The 19607-nt window shown below is 41.6% G+C and overlaps 1 protein-coding gene across 4 annotated transcripts in view; it reads right to left on the bottom strand.

Moving 5' to 3' along the window:
• The window catches only part of LOC115168092 (rap1 GTPase-activating protein 1), a 98487-nt gene that overhangs the window by 45988 nt on the left and 32892 nt on the right, over positions 1-19607 (bottom strand). For 3 of the 4 annotated variants that reach the window (XM_029723002.1, XM_029722997.1, XM_029722999.1), the window contains exon 2: positions 5951-5986. Coding sequence is in view for 3 of the 4 variants with exons in the window: in XM_029722997.1 (XP_029578857.1) it covers positions 5951-5986 (36 nt within the window). In the remaining variant the exon portion in view is untranslated. Of the gene's footprint in view, positions 1-1241; positions 1462-5950; positions 5987-19607 lie in introns of those variants that run through there. The other variant, XM_029722998.1, reaches the window with a different exon arrangement.

Genomic DNA, 19607 nt, shown 5'->3' with positions numbered 1-19607 from the left:
TGACAAATTCTCCAAAGCAAAATTAAATATAATGTTTGAAGGAGAACAAAAAGGAAACGATTAAATAATTAAACAGCACAGAAAAAAAATTGTAAGGTAGATAACTTTTTTCGAAAAGTTTTTTTTTACTTAAAAATATTATTTATGCCTTGGAGAACTGTGGTGTCATTTAACAACAAGTACCAGATTTAATACATTCACTTCACTCGCTGCAGCAACGTGGAGAGGAGAAGAGGCTATAGCGGAGAGAGGCTAGGGAGAGCGCGGGGAGAGGCTAGGGAGGGAGCGGAGAGTGGCAGGGGGGGGAGCGGAGAGTGGCGGGGGAAGGGGCGCAAGGGACCGCTGCACACACACACGGAGCCTCAGAGAGGGAGCAGACTGCAGAGCAGTAAGTAGATCGTTCACAGACTGGCCCTCTCTTTTATCTAAATTCTCATTCCCTTCAGGGTGTTTGCAATCACTCTACTCTACATAACTTCATATTTGCCATTGCTGCGGGATATAGGATGGAAATAGACACAGCTAAATGTGACAAACTCCACTTTGTCCTTAACAGATCTAAACTCGTTGGTATTGTGATATGAATTGACATGAGCCTTCATAAGCATTACATAACATTGAGCAATGAGCAAACACAGAGGGATGAATCATGGTTCCACAGTAAATGCTAATGAGCCCAAACAGCATGAGGAGAGCTAATCACTCTGACTGTCTTTATTGCACGACTCAGTATTAATGCTAATGTGTTCAGGTAGGGACAGTCACTGACCTACATAACTCACAGGGAAGACAGACAGACAGAGAGAACTAGACTGGTCACAGAGCAGATGGTGGTGGCAAAACAACAAAATCTACATTTATGCCAATTATCTGCTGTTGGAAGTGAACTGTCTACCTGAGAAATAAAAACTGTCAGTCTGTCACCATTATGGAAAAGTAGAGAAAATCACGCTAGCATTTTAGCAGCATCTATTGTTAATCAAATTCCACGTTGTTGTTCACAGTTGTCCACGTTCACAGTTGTCTACTGTGCACCAATGGGCCAGTCAAAGGTGTTAACACAATGTTCAAACATCGGCACTTGGTGAATTTTAAACTGATGTCTTCAGGTCTGTCCCAAGTAAAGTGGTTCAACAAATCAATATATCAATATGCGATTATGCACAGGAAATGCATTGCTATTTCTACACGCCAAAACAACAGGAAATTCCTCTCTATAGCACAGACAAAGGGAAACTCACCAGATTTTCTTTGGTCTTCCGATTCGGAAAGGTGAGCAAGGCATGTTGGTATATCTTATGTTTTTATTGTTCTTGTCTAGAGGTTAACTGATAAACACCAGGATTCTTTACAAGATCTCAAAACTGTATTTTGGAAGTTTTAGCAGATTAACTTCCTGCAACAAGTCCTCTTAATGGGCCTACAAAATAAACAGCACTTTCTGGTAGACCTCTGCCCAAGCCTGCAACGTACATGCAGCCACACGATTTTCCTTGGCTTTGTTAGCAGTTCGTTTTTTTCCACACTGGAAAGGTCTTTGAGGTTCTTTTGAAAATGACTCATCTCCACCTATTGTTTTACCACTGAATATATTGAAGGAAAGCTGATACCAGGTACAACCTGCATCATTCAACTTTCAACTTTGCTCCGTTTTAGCATTGATTTAATCCCAATTGGCCATGCCAAGAGGTTGCGCAGACCAATCCAAGACTGCTATTGAGCTCTAAATTACATTCAGCTAATAAGTATTACTATAGAAATGTAAAAACCCCTGTATTCCCGAATTGTCTTACAGTATCAGGAAGAATGTTCTGCAGTATCAGGAAGCGGTCCTACTCCCCTCTACTCTGCTCTGCTCTCCTCCTGTGTTCCAGGTAGTGCTGAGTAATGCAGGCCTGGTTTCGACCAGACAGAGAATGGATGCTCCTGAGTGAGTACTCCCACAGGGACGAAGCAGAGAGCCTCTGTCCTGGTGCGGTCGGTCACACACAGAGAGAGAGGGGTGGAGGTCGGGCTGACATCCAGTGCCACCCTTCAACCTCCAGGACAGCCAGGGTGAGCTCCATCTGCTCCTGTCTGTGTGTCTGCAGTGTCAGTGCCAGGCTCCACATGCCACTCAGCAGTAGAACAGAGCCTCAGCCTTACCTCGCCTGCGCCACAGCGCCACCCTGTCCTGCCAACACTGCAGAACAGTTATGCAGTGCCTTTACTGTGATAATGGGACTTGGGAGGGGGAGTGCGGCAGACCGGCTGGGCGGGACGGTGTCCCATGCTGCTCTCCCTCTCTATCAGTGGCTCATGTATTACTTTACTCAGTCTGTGGGCTCTCAAGTAAAACTGTTCAAGTTCTTATCACAGAGGCGTCATAGAGGCAGGTGTCATGTGCCCCCTCAGATTTGTCCTGTTTAAAATGATCCAGGTATTTCAGATGTTCAATGAATTACTAAACTTCCTTTTCAAGCGCAGGTTTTATCATAATTATTTATCAAAATATCTATAAGCTGTATTGCGGAGGTGCCACACTAACTGGACCAAGGAAAGAGTACACCCCCCTATTTTCCCAAGCAAGTGGTTCTTTGTGCATGTGACAAATAAAATTTGAAACTTCCTTCCAAGGAGCAAAGATATGCTAGGCAGGACGCTGGAGAGTCTATATGTAGTGCGTGCAGACAGTATCGTCAGTGGAGGAGGGGAGAGAGTGTAGAGTGAGGCACACAGCGTTTGATTTGATTTTAGCTGCCGATGATGGGCAGGATTCACAGGAGGTATGTTTGTAAATTCATTGTTTGTAAATGAATCAGGCTATATAGCCTATTTATCCCTTCTTGATGAATAAATACAACCAATATGTTTTATTGTTTCTCTGTAATACTAACCACCTAGCAATTTTATGAAGCTGGCTTTAGCTAGCCAGCTAGATAGGTTTCCATTATCCCAACCTGATAACTAGCTACCAAGCTATTTCAGGCTATCAATAAAGTAGCATGTCTAACTATCTTAGCAGGCATGCCTGCTGGCAAGTTTGTTAAGCTTTAGAAAAGCAAGCAAGTACTAAATGTACTGAATAAGACACATTCCTTTCAATCTTTCACCCAGATTTTTAGCAGAGAAGCATATTTAGGGTTATGATACTATATAACAGTGTGGCAGTTATACTAAACTCCTAAGGCACAGAAGTTCTCAAATAATCAATGTGCATCATTCATTAAAATGACAATGAGGTCAAGAGGTATGCTTAGATAGAGTATGCAGATGTTGTTTTTTTTACATAGAATTGGGCATAATGATTATGGCTCTAGATTGTTACAGGTGTTTGGAAAATATGCAGCCCCCCTCCAGACCAACCCCCCTCCATCCTCACGTACTTTGTGCCCCTTCTAAAATAATGGGTGCATGACGCCTGATTACTAGTGTCTCACAAACAGAATGTCCTGTAGAGAGGCAAAAGCCTTACTCTGTGGAAATCATTCACCTGTATGCAGGGCTCTAAAGTGTGACCAATTTGGTCACATATCTGACCATTTTTTTTGCTGTGAGACCAGTACCTTTATTTTGGGAGCACCGTGTGACAAAAAAAAGAATCCAATATGTCAGGTAGCTTATTGATTAGAGTGTTGGGCCAGTAACGGAAAGGTTGCTGGTTCGAATACCGAGCTGTCAAGGTGAAAAATCTGTCAATGCTCGTAGAGACCCATAGACTTCAAGGCATTGCGCAAACACTAGTTAGCATTGGCTTGCAAAACTAAGTCTAACTTCCTTCATACTGGACACAGAGACGTAAAAATGGTATCCACATGTTCATCTGACTCTGGGTAAGTAGAAAACGTATTCCTTTAACCCTAATTTGCTCCAGGGGCACTGTACTACTATGTTGACTGTGTAAAACAACATTTCATTGCACCTATCCAGTGTGAGACAATAAAACATATATTATTCACTGCTCAAACAAAATACACGATTTACAAATAATAACCAATCATAATGCTTCAAATGTTTAAATATAGCTATTTAAACCAATCACACGCCAGGCACACAACCAATTCCTTTTCATGCAAACATTCCCTCAGAACGGTCAGCTTTCTCTTTTTGTCAGCTAAGTAATGGCATTAGCTAGCAAGCTAGCTAGCTAGAACAACAACAATGAAATGCGGTGTAACTGAATCTTTCTTTGACAAAAAACAAATGATGAAAATGATCAACCACAACCAGAAGAAGATGATAATGACACTGTTGGAGATGCTGCTACAGATCCATCTCCTCAGAAAAAGAAAAAGCTCTACATGTTCCGAGAGGGGTGGCTTTGCCAATTCAAGTAGGTAAGGAGGGACAAAAGTAGCAACACAATGTTCTGTGAGTACTGTCGAAAGTGTGGAGTAATAGTAGCAGGAAGACTTATTTTGCCACCGGCCACAGCAACCTAAACCACGAGTCGTTGCTAAAACATTAGTTAAGCCAAAAGCACATCAAGTGCCAGGACAAGTGCATCGGGACAGAGGCTGGAGCAACATCGCTATGTCTACTAGCTACCAGCAGTATTTGACAGGCAACAGGTGACAGCTCAAGCTGGTCAACAGGCAGAGCTAGAGATGACATTTTACACCGCTTACTGCACTACCAAAGAGTAGATGGCTTTTACCAAATTCAGACCCATGTTACTCACCCAGAAAAAACATTTATGACAAATCAACTCAACATTTGGAAACGTGATGTCCTGTGCAAACATTATTGCCACCATTGCGGATACTATATACGTCCCTACCCTAAACACAAACCCTAAAAGCAGGTTGATTTATTAGCTACAGTCTAGATCTAATAAATTGATTAGTCATTGTGAGAGGAGACTAAACATTTATTTAATTAAGTATCAGTTCATAGTCAGCTTGTTGCCTTTTTACAACATTAATTTTATTACATAGTTCTGTATTATGTTTATTATTATTATTATTATTATTATTATTATTATTATCTGTTCTCTAAATGCAGTAATGGATAACAGTTTACAGTTGCACTTTTAAATACAATAAAGGTTATCTTTTGTATATGTTACGTTTTTCTGTCCAAAACTAATAACCTATGGGTGCGTTCGTAAAGTCACTCTGGAGTGCCAGAGAATGCTCAGTGTGTGGTCTGGGCATTCGTAAAGTCACTCTGGAGTGCCAGAGAATGCTCAGTGTGTGGTCTGGGCATTCGTAAATTCAGAGCTTTGTCAGATGGCTCTCGGAGCGTTTAGAGCGCACACTGGACGCTCTGACCCGAGGAGTAGGGTTGATCCGAGCGTTCTGACCTCACAACAGCAGTCCAACACCCAAGCAAACTGGCTAAAGTTAGCTAGCTATTTCCAGACATAAATTAGAGAACACCTCACTCTGACCAATTTACACACCGTAACAGAGCTGGTTAGGCTGTTTTCATGTTATCCAGAGCATTGGTGACTGTAACCTTGCTGCTGTCAACAATTTAATTATGCCTTTTTGCGAATGTTTACTGACACCAGCCATATTCAACGGGTGTTGAACGTTCCTAAATTCATCAGTTATTCTGTGCTCTGGCACACTCAGACGAGAGTGCTCTGAAATCGGAGTAGATAGCCAGAGTGAATTTATGAACACACCCTAAATAAATTGGTTTGTTGTTGCACTTTTTAATACAATTATTAAAAGTTGTTTTATTCTGATGTCTTTTCCACTCTCTTGTGATGCGTTCTACATAATCAAGGTAACAATTGATGAGAATGATAGGACAGTCATTTTCAGTAGAGTATATATTTTTTCTGGTGCTCCTAAATTTTGTCTGGTGCTCCTTACTTTTTGAAGTTAGGAGCACCAGTGCTATCAATGAAAACGTTAATTTAGAGCCCTTCCTGTATGTATCCTTCACATACAATAAGTTGTCCTTAAGTTGCAGAGTAACTGATACTACATGACGCAGAATCAGAAGAAGAGGAACTCACCATATGCTTCTGGCCCTGGAGAAAGTCTTGTCCACTCTGAAAAGAAAGAGAGAGGTGAGAGTCTAGCTGCTGCCTCTATTATCCATTTACTGTAATAATGTGTAATACTGCCCTTGTGAACCACAGTAATAGAATAGCTGTCTAAAACTGACATTTGTACCAATGCTGCTTCTCACAATCCAGCTTTCTCAATCTATTTTAATCAACCACTGTAATATGGGGTAACCCAAGAGACAAGAGCACTGGCACCAACATGAATAGTTAATGTTTTTTGTTTTTCTAACAAAGAAAGACAGTGCTATACATAAAGTCTTATATTGATCTCACAGGGAGTACAGCAGTCTGCTTGGCTACACAAGACATTGCTTAATTTTGATCTGAGTCAACACTGTATAAGTGTTTGAAAAACAAGCTGAGAAAAGGGATGGTGTACAACACTACTTCAGTAAACATGGCCATTTCAGCTCAGTGCCATAAACACTATAATACAGAAAATGTGTTGGGGAGTAGCAGTTACTCTAAATAACTAAGTGGCACTTGTAGGGATCGGTGCCATTCCTGCATTTCCTGACACACAAACTCCACTTGTTCTATTACTGAATGCAGGGTGCACATGTCTTTCAAACAAAGCATGATAGCATGATCAGGACTTCCTAAAGACCTCCTGAGCATCATGTGACTTTTTGAAACCAGTGGTGTTCATATGGCTCTCGTCATATGATCAAATGATACACCGTGGATGTGAATTAAATCAAATGCCAGCCTGCGATTCTCAATTTATGTCAGCAGATGGTACAATGGGACTTGGTACACAAACCAATGTCTGACATGACATTTTTTGATCTGGCCTAGTCTTGCTTTTGGACTCCTACAGTCTACTCTCCAGGACCTCCAGGACTAGCATGACTAAGGGGTTGCTGCTCTGTAGTGATTGTTGGGAACTAGTGAGTGGGATGTTTAAGATGTCTAAACGACCTCCCACAGCTGTCTCCTCTACTGTGGATCTGATCTCACGCTAATGTTTCCCCCCTGCTGGGATGACAGTCCATGATCAGATGTCCAGGGTCACGTCCCAAATGGCACCCTATTCCCTATATAGTACACTTCTTTTCACCAGGGCCCATATGGACTGGTCAAAAGAAGTGCACTATGTAGGGAATAGGGTGCCATTTTGGGACAAAACCCAGCTCAACGTGGCCCTAACCATGGCCCCTCTGACCACAGATGGGCCTCTGACGGGGTCCACCCAGACTCCCAGTGGAGTTTCAGGAATCCAGGCCTCTTACTCATCTTTCCATGGATCTCTGTCTATTCTGTCACCAGGAATCGTCTGCATTTTCTATGGATTCACAACCCAACTTACATCCCAGGAATTCCAGTACCATTACTGGAAATAGAGCTGGTATGAACATTCTGATGGTTGACCTCTTTGCATCACAAGATAGGCCTAAAATACCTTCAAAAAGTATTCACACCCCTTGACTTTTTCCACATTTTGTTGTGTTACAAAGTGGGATTAAAATGTATTTAATTGTCATTTTTTTTGTCAACGATCTACACAAAATACTCTAATGTCAAAATGGAAGAATAATTAAATAAAATACAAATATTAAATGGTAAAATGAAACACTAATATATTTTATTAGATAAGTATTCTACCCCCTGAGTCAATACATGTCAGAATCACCTTTGGAAGTCATTATAGCTTTCAGGGTAAGTCTCTTAAGAACTTTGCCAACCTGGATTGTACGATATTTGCCCATTATTCTTTTTACATTTTTCAAGCTCTGTCAAGTTGGTTGTTGATCATTGCTAGACAGTCATTTTCAAGTCTTGCGATAGATTTTCAAGCCGATTTAACTAGGCCACTCAGAAACATTCAATGTTGTCTTGGTAAGTAACTCCAGTGTATATCTGGCCTTGTGTTTTAGGTTATATTCCTGCTGAAAGATGGAGTTGTCTGATGGAAAGCAGACTGAACCTGGTTTTCATCTAGGACTTTGCCTGTGCTTAGCTCTATTCTTTTTCCTTGCAGATGACAAGCATATCCATAACATGATGCAGCCACCACCATGCTTGAAAATTTGAGGAGTGGTACTCAGTAATGTGTTGTATTGGATTTGCCCCAAACATAACACTTCGTATTCAGGACAAAAAGTACATTTCTTTGCCACATTTCTTTCAGGATGACTTTGTTGCTAACAGGATGCATGTTTTGGAATATTATTATTCTGTACAGGCATCCTTCTTTTCACTCTGTCAATTAGGTTAGTATAGTGGAGCAACGACAATGTTGTTGATCCATCATCAGTTCTCCTATCAGAGCCATTTAACTCTGTAACTGGTTTAAAATCCCCATTGGCCTCATGGTGAAATCCCTGAGGGGTTTCCTTCCTCTCTGTCAACTGAGTTAGGAAGGACGCCTGTATCTTTGTAGTGACTGGGTGTATTGATACACCATCCAAAGTGTAATTAATAACAAAGGGAAATTCAATGTCTGCTTTATTTTTTTTTTAAACATATCTACCAATAGGTGCCCTTCTTTGCGAGGCATTGGAAAACTTCCCTGGACTTTGTCATTGAATCTGTGCTTGAAATTCTGCCCCTTCACTTTTACAAAATTTTGTTACGTAACAGCTTTATTCTAAAATGGATTAAAAGAAAACAAATCCTGATCAATCTACACACAATACCCCATAATGACAAAGTAAGTATTCAGACCCTTTGCTATGAGATCTCAGGTGCATCCTGTTTCCATTGATCCTCCTTGAGATGTTTCTACAACTTGATTGGAGTCCACCTATGGTAAATTCCTTTGATTGGATATGATTTGGAAAGGCACACATCTGTCTATATAAGGTCCCACAATTGACAGTGCATGTCAGAGCAAAAACCAAGCCATGAGGTTGAAGGAATTGTCTGTAGAGCCCCGAGACAGGATTGTATCGAGGCACAGATCTGTGGAAGAGTACCAAAATATTTCTGCAGCATTGAAGGTCCCCAAGAACACAGTGGCCTTCATCATTCTTAAATGGAAGAAGTTTGGAACCACCAAGATTCTTCCTATAGCTGGCCGTCCGGCCAAACTGAAAAATTGGGGGAGAAAGGCCTTGGTCAGTGAGGTGACCAAGAACCCGATGGTCACTCTGACAGAGCTCCAGAGTTCCTCTGTGGAGATGGGAGAACCTTCCAGAAGGACAACCATCTCTGCAGCACTCCCCCAATCAGGCCTTTATGGTAGAGTGGCCAGACGGAAGCCACTCCTCAGTAAAAGTCACATGACAGCCCGCTTGGAGTTTTCCATAAGGCACCTAAAGACACTCAGACCATGATAAACAAGATTCTATGGTCTGATGAAACCAAGATTGAACTCTTTGGCCTGAATGTCAAGAGTCACATCTGGAGGAAACCTGGCACCATCCCTACGGTGAAGCATGGTGGTGGCAGCATTATGCTGTAGGGGTGTTTTTCAGTGGCAGGGACTGGGAGGCTAGTCAGGATTGAGGGAAAGATGAACAGAGCAAAGTACAGGAGAGATCCTTGGTGAAAACCTGCTCCAGAGCACTCAGGACCTCAGACTGGGGTGAAAGTACACCTTTCAACAGGACAACAACCCTAAGCACACAGCCAAGACAACGCAGGAGTGGCTTTGGGACAAGTCTCTGAATGTCCTTGAGTGGCCCAGCCAGAGCCCGGACTTGAACCCGATCGAACATCTCTGGAGAGACCTGAAAATAGCTGTGCAGCGACGCTCCCAATCCAACCTGACAGAGCTTGAGAGGATCTGCAGAGAGGAATGGGAGACACTCCCCAAATACAGGTGTGCCAAGCTACCCAAGAAGACTCAAGGCTGTAATCACTGCCAAAGGTGCTTCAACAAAGTACTGAGTAAAGGGTCTGAATAATTGTGTAAACATTTCAGTTTATTTTTAATAAATCTGCAAACATTTATAAAAATCTGTTTTCACTTTATAATTACGGGGTATTGTGTGTAAATTGATGAGGACATGTTTTTTTATTTGATACATTTTAGAATAAGGCTGTAGCGTACATTTTTTGGGAAAAAGTCAAGGTGTCTAAATACTTTCCGAATGCACTGTACAGCATGTGTTGGGTACAGAGATGCACAGTCATTCAAAAATCATGTTAAACATCATTATTACAACTTATTATCTGATTGGTTAAGCAACTTTTTACTACTGAACTTATTTAGGCTTGCCATAACAAAGAGGTTGAATACTTATTGACTCAAAACATTTCAGCTTTTAATTCCTAAAACATAATTCCATTTTGATTTACACATAATCTACATTTAATCCATTTTAAATGCAGGCTGTAACACAACAAATTGTGGAAAAATTCAAGGGTTGTGAATACTTTCTGAAGGCACTGTATATATCACTTGCCAGACTTGTTTTTTGTACAAACTGCAAGCATGAACAAACAAATCAATCAATGTCATGCACACTGTTTTCACCTTCAGCCTTGTCTATAGGCTCAATCTTTCTGCAAAACTCACCAAAGGTTTTTCAAAGATGAATGGACACAACAGGCATTTTCCACTGGAAGTACTGCACTAACTGTAAGTCACTCTAGCTAAATGACTAAAATGCATAGAAATGTAGACATGGTTGATTGAAATACAGCTGTCACTGAATAGAATACAGTGTTACTTCCACTGTAACGATGTGCGCTGAGAGTCAGGAAGCAACTTCAGGGAGTGATTTAATCAATAAACAAAACATAATACAAAACACGAACAACGCACAGACATGAAACTGAAACAATGACGACTGGGGAAGAAACCAAAGTGAGTGACATATAAAGGGCAGGTAATCAAGGAGGTGATGGAGTCCAGGTGAGTGTCATTATGCGTGTAACCATAGTGACAGGTGTGCGCCATAATGAGCCTGGTAACCTAGAGGCCGGAGGGAGCACATGCAATATCCGCAGCCTTATTTAATCATGTACTGATATTTTGTTCCGTTTGAGGAAAGACCCATGTGGTCACTTTACAGAACTAATAAAATCCTTAAAGCAACTTCCTCTTTCTCAGAATATACTGCCTCACCTCCCGCGTGGCGCAGCGGTCTATGGCACTGCATCGCTGTGCCTGAGGTGTCACTACAGACCTGGGTTCGATCCCAGGCTGTGTCACAGCTGGCCGCGACCGGGAGACCCATGAGGCGGCACACAATTGGCCCAGCATCTTCCAGGTTAGGGGAGGGTTTGGCCGGCCTGAATGTCCTTGTCCCATCGTGCTCTAGCGACTCCTTGTGGTGGCCCAGGCGCACGCACGCTAACTTCGGTCGCCAGTTGTACAGTGTTTCCTCCGTCACATTGGTGCAACTGGCTTCAGGGCGAAGCGAGCAGTGTGTCAAGAAGCAGTGCGACTTGGCAGGGTCGTGTTTTGGAGAACGCCTGGCTCTCGACCTTCGCCTCTCCCGAGTCCGTACGGGAGTTGCAGCGATGGGACAAGACCGTACCTACTAATTGGATATCACGAAATTGGGGCGAAAAGGTACAAAAATAAAAGAAAGAAAGAAAGAAAATACAGCCTCACTGAGGGGAAAGGGACAATAATCCAGAGGGGTAAGATGATTGGTAAAGGTACTTTCACAAATCACTGTCAATCTCATTCTTAAAGGAGGACTATTGTCATGTTGTGACAATAGTCCTGAGGGTGCTGTATGCCTGACGTGTGCTGTACTTATAACATTGTTTACAGTACAAAAAATACATACATTTCCTTTGGTAGAATAAATTATTTTAAACTGCTTGGAAGGAGTAAGCATTAATTGCATCGGGATATTATGTTAAGAATTGTAGTGCAGGCTTCATGAGCATCACAAGCATAATATTTTATAATCTTTACATTGTGGGTCCCACCCATTCTCAGGTTGCCTGGAATTCCCATAAAATGAAATCAAGCCAGGGTGCGGCTAGATTCTTGGCCAATGCAGGCTCCAACCTAAAATACCTGCTGGGAATATGTTCTGTCCTGTTCTATTTTCCATCAGAAATGGGGTTGCTCAGCTTAACAATGTGATGAGACGAACATGGGTTGCAAGCTAGTGTAAACATAAGCTTTGGTTCACTTCAAAACAAGACTCTGACCTCTCTCTAAACACTAAGCTCCACACTGTCAAACATGTCGCTAGGCCTACACTAAATATTTGTTAGGCTACATTTGACAAACCCGAAGAAGACATGTTGACAGATAAGGACACGAAGCTGCTCATTTTCATTATTGTTATTGCAGTGTGAGGTGTATGTAGGGGGTGTGAGTGTTTGTGTACATAGCGTGCCCTTATGTACTGTAAGGTGTAGCCTACTTTACTTGACAGGATAATTGCCCTAGTTTTATTAACTGGGTTGAGGGTGAGGCCAATACAAAGAGAATGAGAAACTACTCTGGAGAAGAAACTGTAAACATTTGTTTACTATCATAAATGAAAATACTCGTATTAATATATGATAGCCTTATGTCAGCTATAATGTTATCATTATGTTGGAGGGATAATGTTATCAACTGAAAAAGTGTAAATGTTCCCACGATAATGAAACCTGACCTTTATCTGACTCAATATCACTGCTACCAGCACAGAGTGGAATTCCACTAGCAACACAAAGCTAGCCTTTCCTTGGGCTGGGTTTCGAATAGAAAAGTGCTGACACTAAATCACATGTGTCAAACGCATTCCACTGAGGGCCAAGTGTCTGCGGGTTTTTGCTCCTCCCTTGTACTTGATTTATGAATTAAGGTCACTGATTAGTAAGGAACTCTACTCACCTGGTTGTCTAGGTTTTAACTGACACTAGGCCCTCCATGGAATGAGTTTGACACCCCTGCACTAAATGGTGATGCATAGCCTTCACCTTTACCAACAGGACAACAATACTTTCTGTTTGTCTCTCTGACTCCGAGCATGATGGAGTGTTTGGGGCAAGGCAGCATATGCATTATAATACTGAGTCATACTGGATTTTCACATTCTCAGCCTGTTTGCCTGGCCATGTCCAAACTAACACGCTTTGCACCACATGGCCCCCAAGCAAAGAGGTACTGTGGCTTTAGTTAAGTCTCTTGTTAAAGTAAGAAGTCATGGTTGAGTAGAGCTCAGGTAAATACACACATGGACTGCAGATCTGCAGGTGGTGTGAAACGACTACGAGGGTCAAAAATACACCTGATCCAAACAAGAATACTGTTTCTTCATGCCTCTCCTCCACAGTCAGGTATCTTAACCCAATGAGTCTCACCATCATGCTGGCGTGATTTGGGACTTATAAACCGTCTTAAACATAGGTTACCTGAGCTACAGACTTCTGGGTTGTACCATTAGATTTGTATAATTCTTGCATCTGTTGGTACCAACCAGTGTTACAGATGAAGTCGAAAGTTTACACCTTAGCCAAATACATTTAAACTCAGTTTTTCACAATTCCTGACATTTAATCCTAATAAAAATTCCCTGACTTAGGTCAGTTAGGATCTCCACTTTATTTTAAGAATGTGAAATGTCAGAATAATAGTAGAGAGAATGATTTATTTCAGCTTTTATTTATTTCATTACATTCCCAGTGGGTCAGAAGTTTACATACACTCAATTAGTATTTGGTAGCATTGCCTTTAAATTGTTTAACTTGGGTCAAATGTTTTGTGTAGCCTTCCACAAGCTTCCCACAATAAGTTGGGTGAATTTTGGCCCATTCCTCCTGACAGAGCTGGTGTAACTGAGCCAGGTTTGTAGGCCTCCTTGCTCGCACACGCTTTTTCAGTTCTGCCCACAAATTTTCTATGGTATTGAGGTCAGGGCTTTGTGATGGCCACTCCAATACCTTGACTTTGTTGTCCTTAAGCCATTTTGCCACAATTTTGGAAGTATGCATGGGGTCATTGTCCATTTGGAAGACCCATTTGCAACCAAGATTTAACTTCCTGACTGATGTCTTGAGATGTTGCTTCAATATATCCACAATTTTCCTGCCTCATGATGTCATCTATTTTCTGAAGTGCACCAGTCCCTCCTGCAGCAATTTTTTATCTGAGGTCTTGGCTGATTTCTTTTGATTTTCCCATGATGTCAAGCAAAGAGGCACTGAGTTTAAAGGTAGGCCTTGAAATACATCCACAGGTACACCTCCAATTGACTCAAATTATGTCAATTAACCTATTAGAAGCTTCTAAAGCCTTGACATCATTTTCTGGAATTTTCAGTCAACTTAGTGTATGTAAACTTCTGACCCAATGGAATTGTGATACAGTGAATTATAAGTGAAATAATCTGTCTGTAAACAAATATTGGAAAAATGACTTGTGTCATGTAGATGTCCTTACAGACTTGCCAAAACTATAGTTTGTTAACAAGAAATTTGTGGAGTGGTTGAAAAACTAGTTTTAATGACTCCAACCTAAGTGTATGTAAACTTCCGACTTCAACTGTATGTGTGATTAGTGGGGGCTTAGCAAGAGCGGTGTTTGTGAGACAAGGGCGGATCCCGAAGGGGCCCAAGGAAGGTTCTTTTTTTACAAAAACATCTAACGAGTCAGAATGGTTTGAGCTACAAACTATTAAAATATATGAAAAGCTGAGACTCCCACGAACATGCACGTGTAACATGCTTTGCTCTATGATGCTCACAAGCTACACAATAGTCGTTACAAGGTAAGGGGTTCTTCTACATAGAAGATCATGGGAAATCCCAGGACATAGTGTCTGTAATACTGTAAGGGGTTCTTCTACATAGAAGATCATGGGAAATCCCAGGACATAGTGTCTGTAATACTGTAAGGGGTTCTTCTACATAGAAGATCATGGGAAATCCCAGGACATAGTGTCTGTAATACTGTAAGGGGTTCTTCTACATAGAAGATCATGGGAAATCCCAGGACATAGTGTCTGTAATACTGTAATAAGCTCACATAGTTGCTGTCACGAACTCCAAACTCCACACAGTTGTCACTGACTAGTTGGATATACATTTTCCACTGAGAAAACCATTTCTGTACTTACAGCATTCATATAAATACCTTTTTATCAGGTTTTTGCTTTGGCAGACCTTATGTCAATAAAATCATGAATGCAACTGTTTATGTCAAATTGTTTTGTGTTCTACTTGTAGCCCTGGTTGTCCTGAAAAGAAAATGGTAAAACACTTCAATGTGAGGCTAAATATTAAAGCTGGACAAGCAGATAAATGAAAGTCAGATAAATGAAAAGCCGTTTTTTGCTGGTGTCTCGGGACTGATAGTAAAAAAACAGCCCTTAGCCGTGGTACAATATATTGGTCATATACCACACCCCCTTAGACCTTATTGCTTAAAAATAAGCTAGTCGTTTCCATGGAAACAGCGAGGAAAAGACAGCTTGAGGCTAGTCTCACAGACAGATACTGGCCCAAACCTAGAATGGCGTAGCATCCAAGAAGTTGTCAGTGTTAAAGTTTAGGTCTTTACCTGTCCCTCAGATTTCAATTGACCATTTTCCACCTTGTCTTATATTTGTGAGATGATTCACTGTCCCATAGAGAAACACAGGTGGAGCACAGCAGGGCCCTCACATTGCTTCCACCATGACATGGGATGTCACTTCAGGCAACAGCGTAATACACACAATTCCACTTGGCAAAAAAAACTGATTTGCATATCTCTGTCAATTTAAAAAAATGCAAGAATAGAAATGTCATTTTCTAAAATAACTTATGCCAACACTTATTATAAAGTCAATTTAAGCAATTGAGTCATCACCGGGCAAGATTGCAAAGGAGGTCGTGAGGGGATTGTAAGAGAATTCAGCTGAAAGCTCAAACAACTGTCTTCTTCTAGCTCCAGTGTATTGGTTACAGAATAGGAACACTACCAGGACTTGTTCCATCTATTTTTCATTTGATGATCATTTGAAATGCAGAATAACATTGGAATAATGCAGTAGCGGTGCGTGGATAAAATCACTGGGGAAGCCAATCCAGAAAAAAAGCCATATTGCAACCTAGGTGTTGTGAGAATTGCGTTGTTTGCTCTCTAACCAGCTAGTTCATATAACTTGGCACAGTGATACATAGGCCTAAGGCCGAGACAATAAGAAGACACAGTGGCAGAATAAATTCAACCACACATTTATTTTAGTACAAAACCGGAGAGCAACATCTTGTAGTGAAGTCCACAAAACAGATTGCTTGTAACAAACTGTTACATGACCTACAGCATGGTCAAGCAGGTAATGTTTACGACATTTTTGGACTACGAAGCAACTATTGATTTAGAACAACAGAGAGTTACCGCAAGTCGCAAAGAAAACAGGCGCTGCCTCCACTATTCCAGCACCATTTCAACATCATCTCACCTTTGCTTAGTCTAATACAGTGACAACTAAAAGATACCAAAGACGATTTAGTTCAATTAATGTGTTGATCTTCCATCCTCTCAGGCCAGGGGCACAATGTATGAATTAATGGTCGGATCAGAATCACCATTATAATCCTTGTCCAGTACAGAGAATTAAGTACATCCACATGTCCAAATCCCTAACTCCATCGATGGGTAATTTAGGAAAGGGACAATTTTAGCTAGAGGCTAGCCACCTGAGGACAACAACACAATGAGATGCAACAATTTTATTTATTACTGTCAATAATGACGTTTGACTTGTGATGTGATTGGTCAGATGCCAAATACAAACTGGCTTCCCTTGACACTTCTTTTTTTGTTGGTGTGCCAGGACCATTCACAGCTGAGCTCACTCAGTTTAGCTCAACGGTGATTGGCTATTATTTATTTTTAGCAAGGGAGGACAAATGCTCGCTGGCTTCCCTTGCAATCAATGCTATGGCCGGCAACAATTTCATACTCTTTCTGACCAGACAGCATCAGATAGATACGCTACACATACTGAGACAGAGGGTCACTGTTTCGTTCGCCCTGATGCTTTCTCCGGTGAGATACATTCAGCCTCTTGTGAATTGAAGGACATTTATTTATTAATTAGATGAAAGATACAATTATTTTGTACTGTATGTTGTTTAGTTTTTTTTGTTGGTACATTTTTGGGGAAAGCCTGGAATAATGACTTGTGAAGTATATTCCCCATGTAAACTAATTAAAGTTGACAGTTAGCTTTACAACATTGTGCTCTCGTTCACACATAATTTGCATCATGAACATGGGATTTCTAAAAGGTATGGTAACTATGAATTCAAAGGCCAGATGTTCTGTATACAATAGAGCTCAGTAAAATAAAAGGTGGCTGAATATCTAGAGGTGGTTGAATGTCTAACCTATTGTAGAAGTGGTTGAACGTCTATTCTGCATTTGAATAAAGCAGAATAAAGCTGATTCTATCATCCACACTTCCACTATTCAACTGACTAGAATGACTGTGATGGAAATAGAAACTTCTCATAAAAATAGATTGGAAAGAAAGAATCACAAAAAGCCTCTGGACAAATGGATGCCACACCATCCTCCCATTCAATGTCTGACAAACAAATATTGGCCAACAACAATAGTGAATGAGCCCAGGTCCAAGGCCAGCAGGCTGACTGTACTGTATAATGTGGGCAGCTGAATGAGCCCATTGACTGAGTAAATGAGAGTGAAGTGGCTGAATGTGCACATTGATTCTCCAATACAGTGGAGTACAGTGTGGCTGGGACTGTGAACACACAATGGTACCAGAGCAGAGCATGACAATGCTGATAGGCTATGCTGTCGCTAGCCCTGCCATAACAGATCAGTCCAGTCACCTCTGAGACGGACAGACAAACACATGCTCTGTTCATCTTTCCCTCGATCCTGACTAGTCTCCCAGTCCCTGCCGCTGAAAAATATCCCCACAGCATGATGCTGCCACCACCATGCTTCACCGTAGGGACGGTGCCAGGTCTACTCCAGACATGATGCTTGGCATTCAGGCCAAAGAGTTCAGTCTTGGTTGCATCAGGCCAGAGAATCTTGTTTCTCATGGTCTGAGTCCTTTAAGTGTCTTTTGGCAAACTCCAAGCAGGCTGTCATGTGCCTTTATACTGAGGAGTAGCTTCCGTCTGGCCACTCTACCATAATGACCTGATTGGTGGAGTGCTGCAGAGATGGTTATCCTTCTGGAAGGTTCTCCCATCTCCACAGAGGAACTCTAGAGCTTTTTCAGACTAACCATCGGGTTATTGGTCACCTCCCTGACCAAGGCCCTTCTCCCCTGATTGCTCAGTTTGGCCGGGCAACAGTTATAGGAAGAGTCTTGGTGGTTCCAAACTTCTTCCATTTAAAAATGTTGGAGGCCACTGTGTTCTCGGGTACCTTCAATGCTGCAGACAGTTTTTGGTACCCATCCCCAGATCTGTGCCTTGACACAATCCTGTCTCGGAGCTCTATGGACAATTCCTTCAACCTCATGGCTTGGTTTTTGCTCTGACATGCACTGTCAACTGTGGGACCTTATATAGACAGGTGTGTGCCTTTCCAAATCCTCTCAAAATCAATTGATTTTTTTTCAATTGACTCCAATCAAGTTGTAGAAACATCTCAAGGATGATCAATGGAAACAGGATGCACCTGAGCTCAATTTTGAGTCTCATAGCAAAGGGTCTGAATAATTATGTAAATAAGGTTCTGTTTTTTATAGATTTGGAGATTTCGCTTTGACATTATAGGGTATTTTGTGTATATTGATGAGGAATAGTTTTTTTATTTAATCCATTTGTCACGACTTCAACCGAAGGTGGCTCCTCTTCCTGTTCGGGCGGCGCTTGGCGGTCGTAGTCGCCGGCCTACTAGCTGCCACCGATCCCCGTTTCCCTTTTCGTTTAGTTTTGTCTGTCTTGTGTTGCACCTGTTTTGAGTTGAGTTCATTAGTGGGTTATTTAGTCTTGCTGTTCTAGGTTGGGTTTTGTGCGGGATTGTTTCGTGTTACCTGTCGTGGGTTTGGGGGTTACGTATTTCTCCTTTTTCTATTGTGGACTGGCGTTTTATTCTGGACTGCGTTCCGGCCCTTTTGGGGTGGACATTTTTGTCTGGTTGGGTTTTCCTTATTCATGCCTGTTCATGGTGGTTTGGACCCTGGAAATAAAACGCTCTACTATTGCATATTTGGTCTCCTGCGCCTGACTTCACCCCACCACTCCTAGTGAGTACTGACACCATTTTAGAATAAGGCTGTAAAGTAACAAAATGTGGAAAAAGTCAAGGTGTCTGCATACTTTCTGAATGCACTGTACAACCAAAATTAGTTTGACACCCCTGCCCTAGAGGCACCATTTCATCCAATTTTAGAGAGCCTTGGAGATTATTCCACAAGTAAGGTGCAAAAAAACTAAAATGAGATTTACCTAACTCAGTGGAGATAGAAGGGATCTCCAGAGTTAGCCATCCCTGAGACCGGGTCTGGTATCTCGTATGTCTGTAAGTTATCAATGAAGTAAGGTACGGCGGAAGTTTATGCAAGGGCTTTACAGTATAACCAAAAAGAGTGCAATGCATCGATCTACGAGACTTCAAAGAGGGCCAACCTATTTTCTAATACAGAATACAGTGATGTGTACTGAACCTATGGCCCGTAATAAAGCGTAGTGTGTTATGATAAACCTCATCCAATGGCTTCAATACAGTGGCAGCTGCATTCATATAGACAATATCACCATAGTCTATAACCGGTATGATTTG

This window comes from Salmo trutta, chromosome 30 (assembly GCF_901001165.1).
Source record: "Salmo trutta chromosome 30, fSalTru1.1, whole genome shotgun sequence".
Taxonomy (NCBI): Eukaryota; Metazoa; Chordata; class Actinopteri; order Salmoniformes; family Salmonidae; genus Salmo; species Salmo trutta.
The sequence above is the reverse complement of the archived record's forward strand: the minus strand, read 5'-3'. Positions and strand labels throughout refer to the sequence as shown.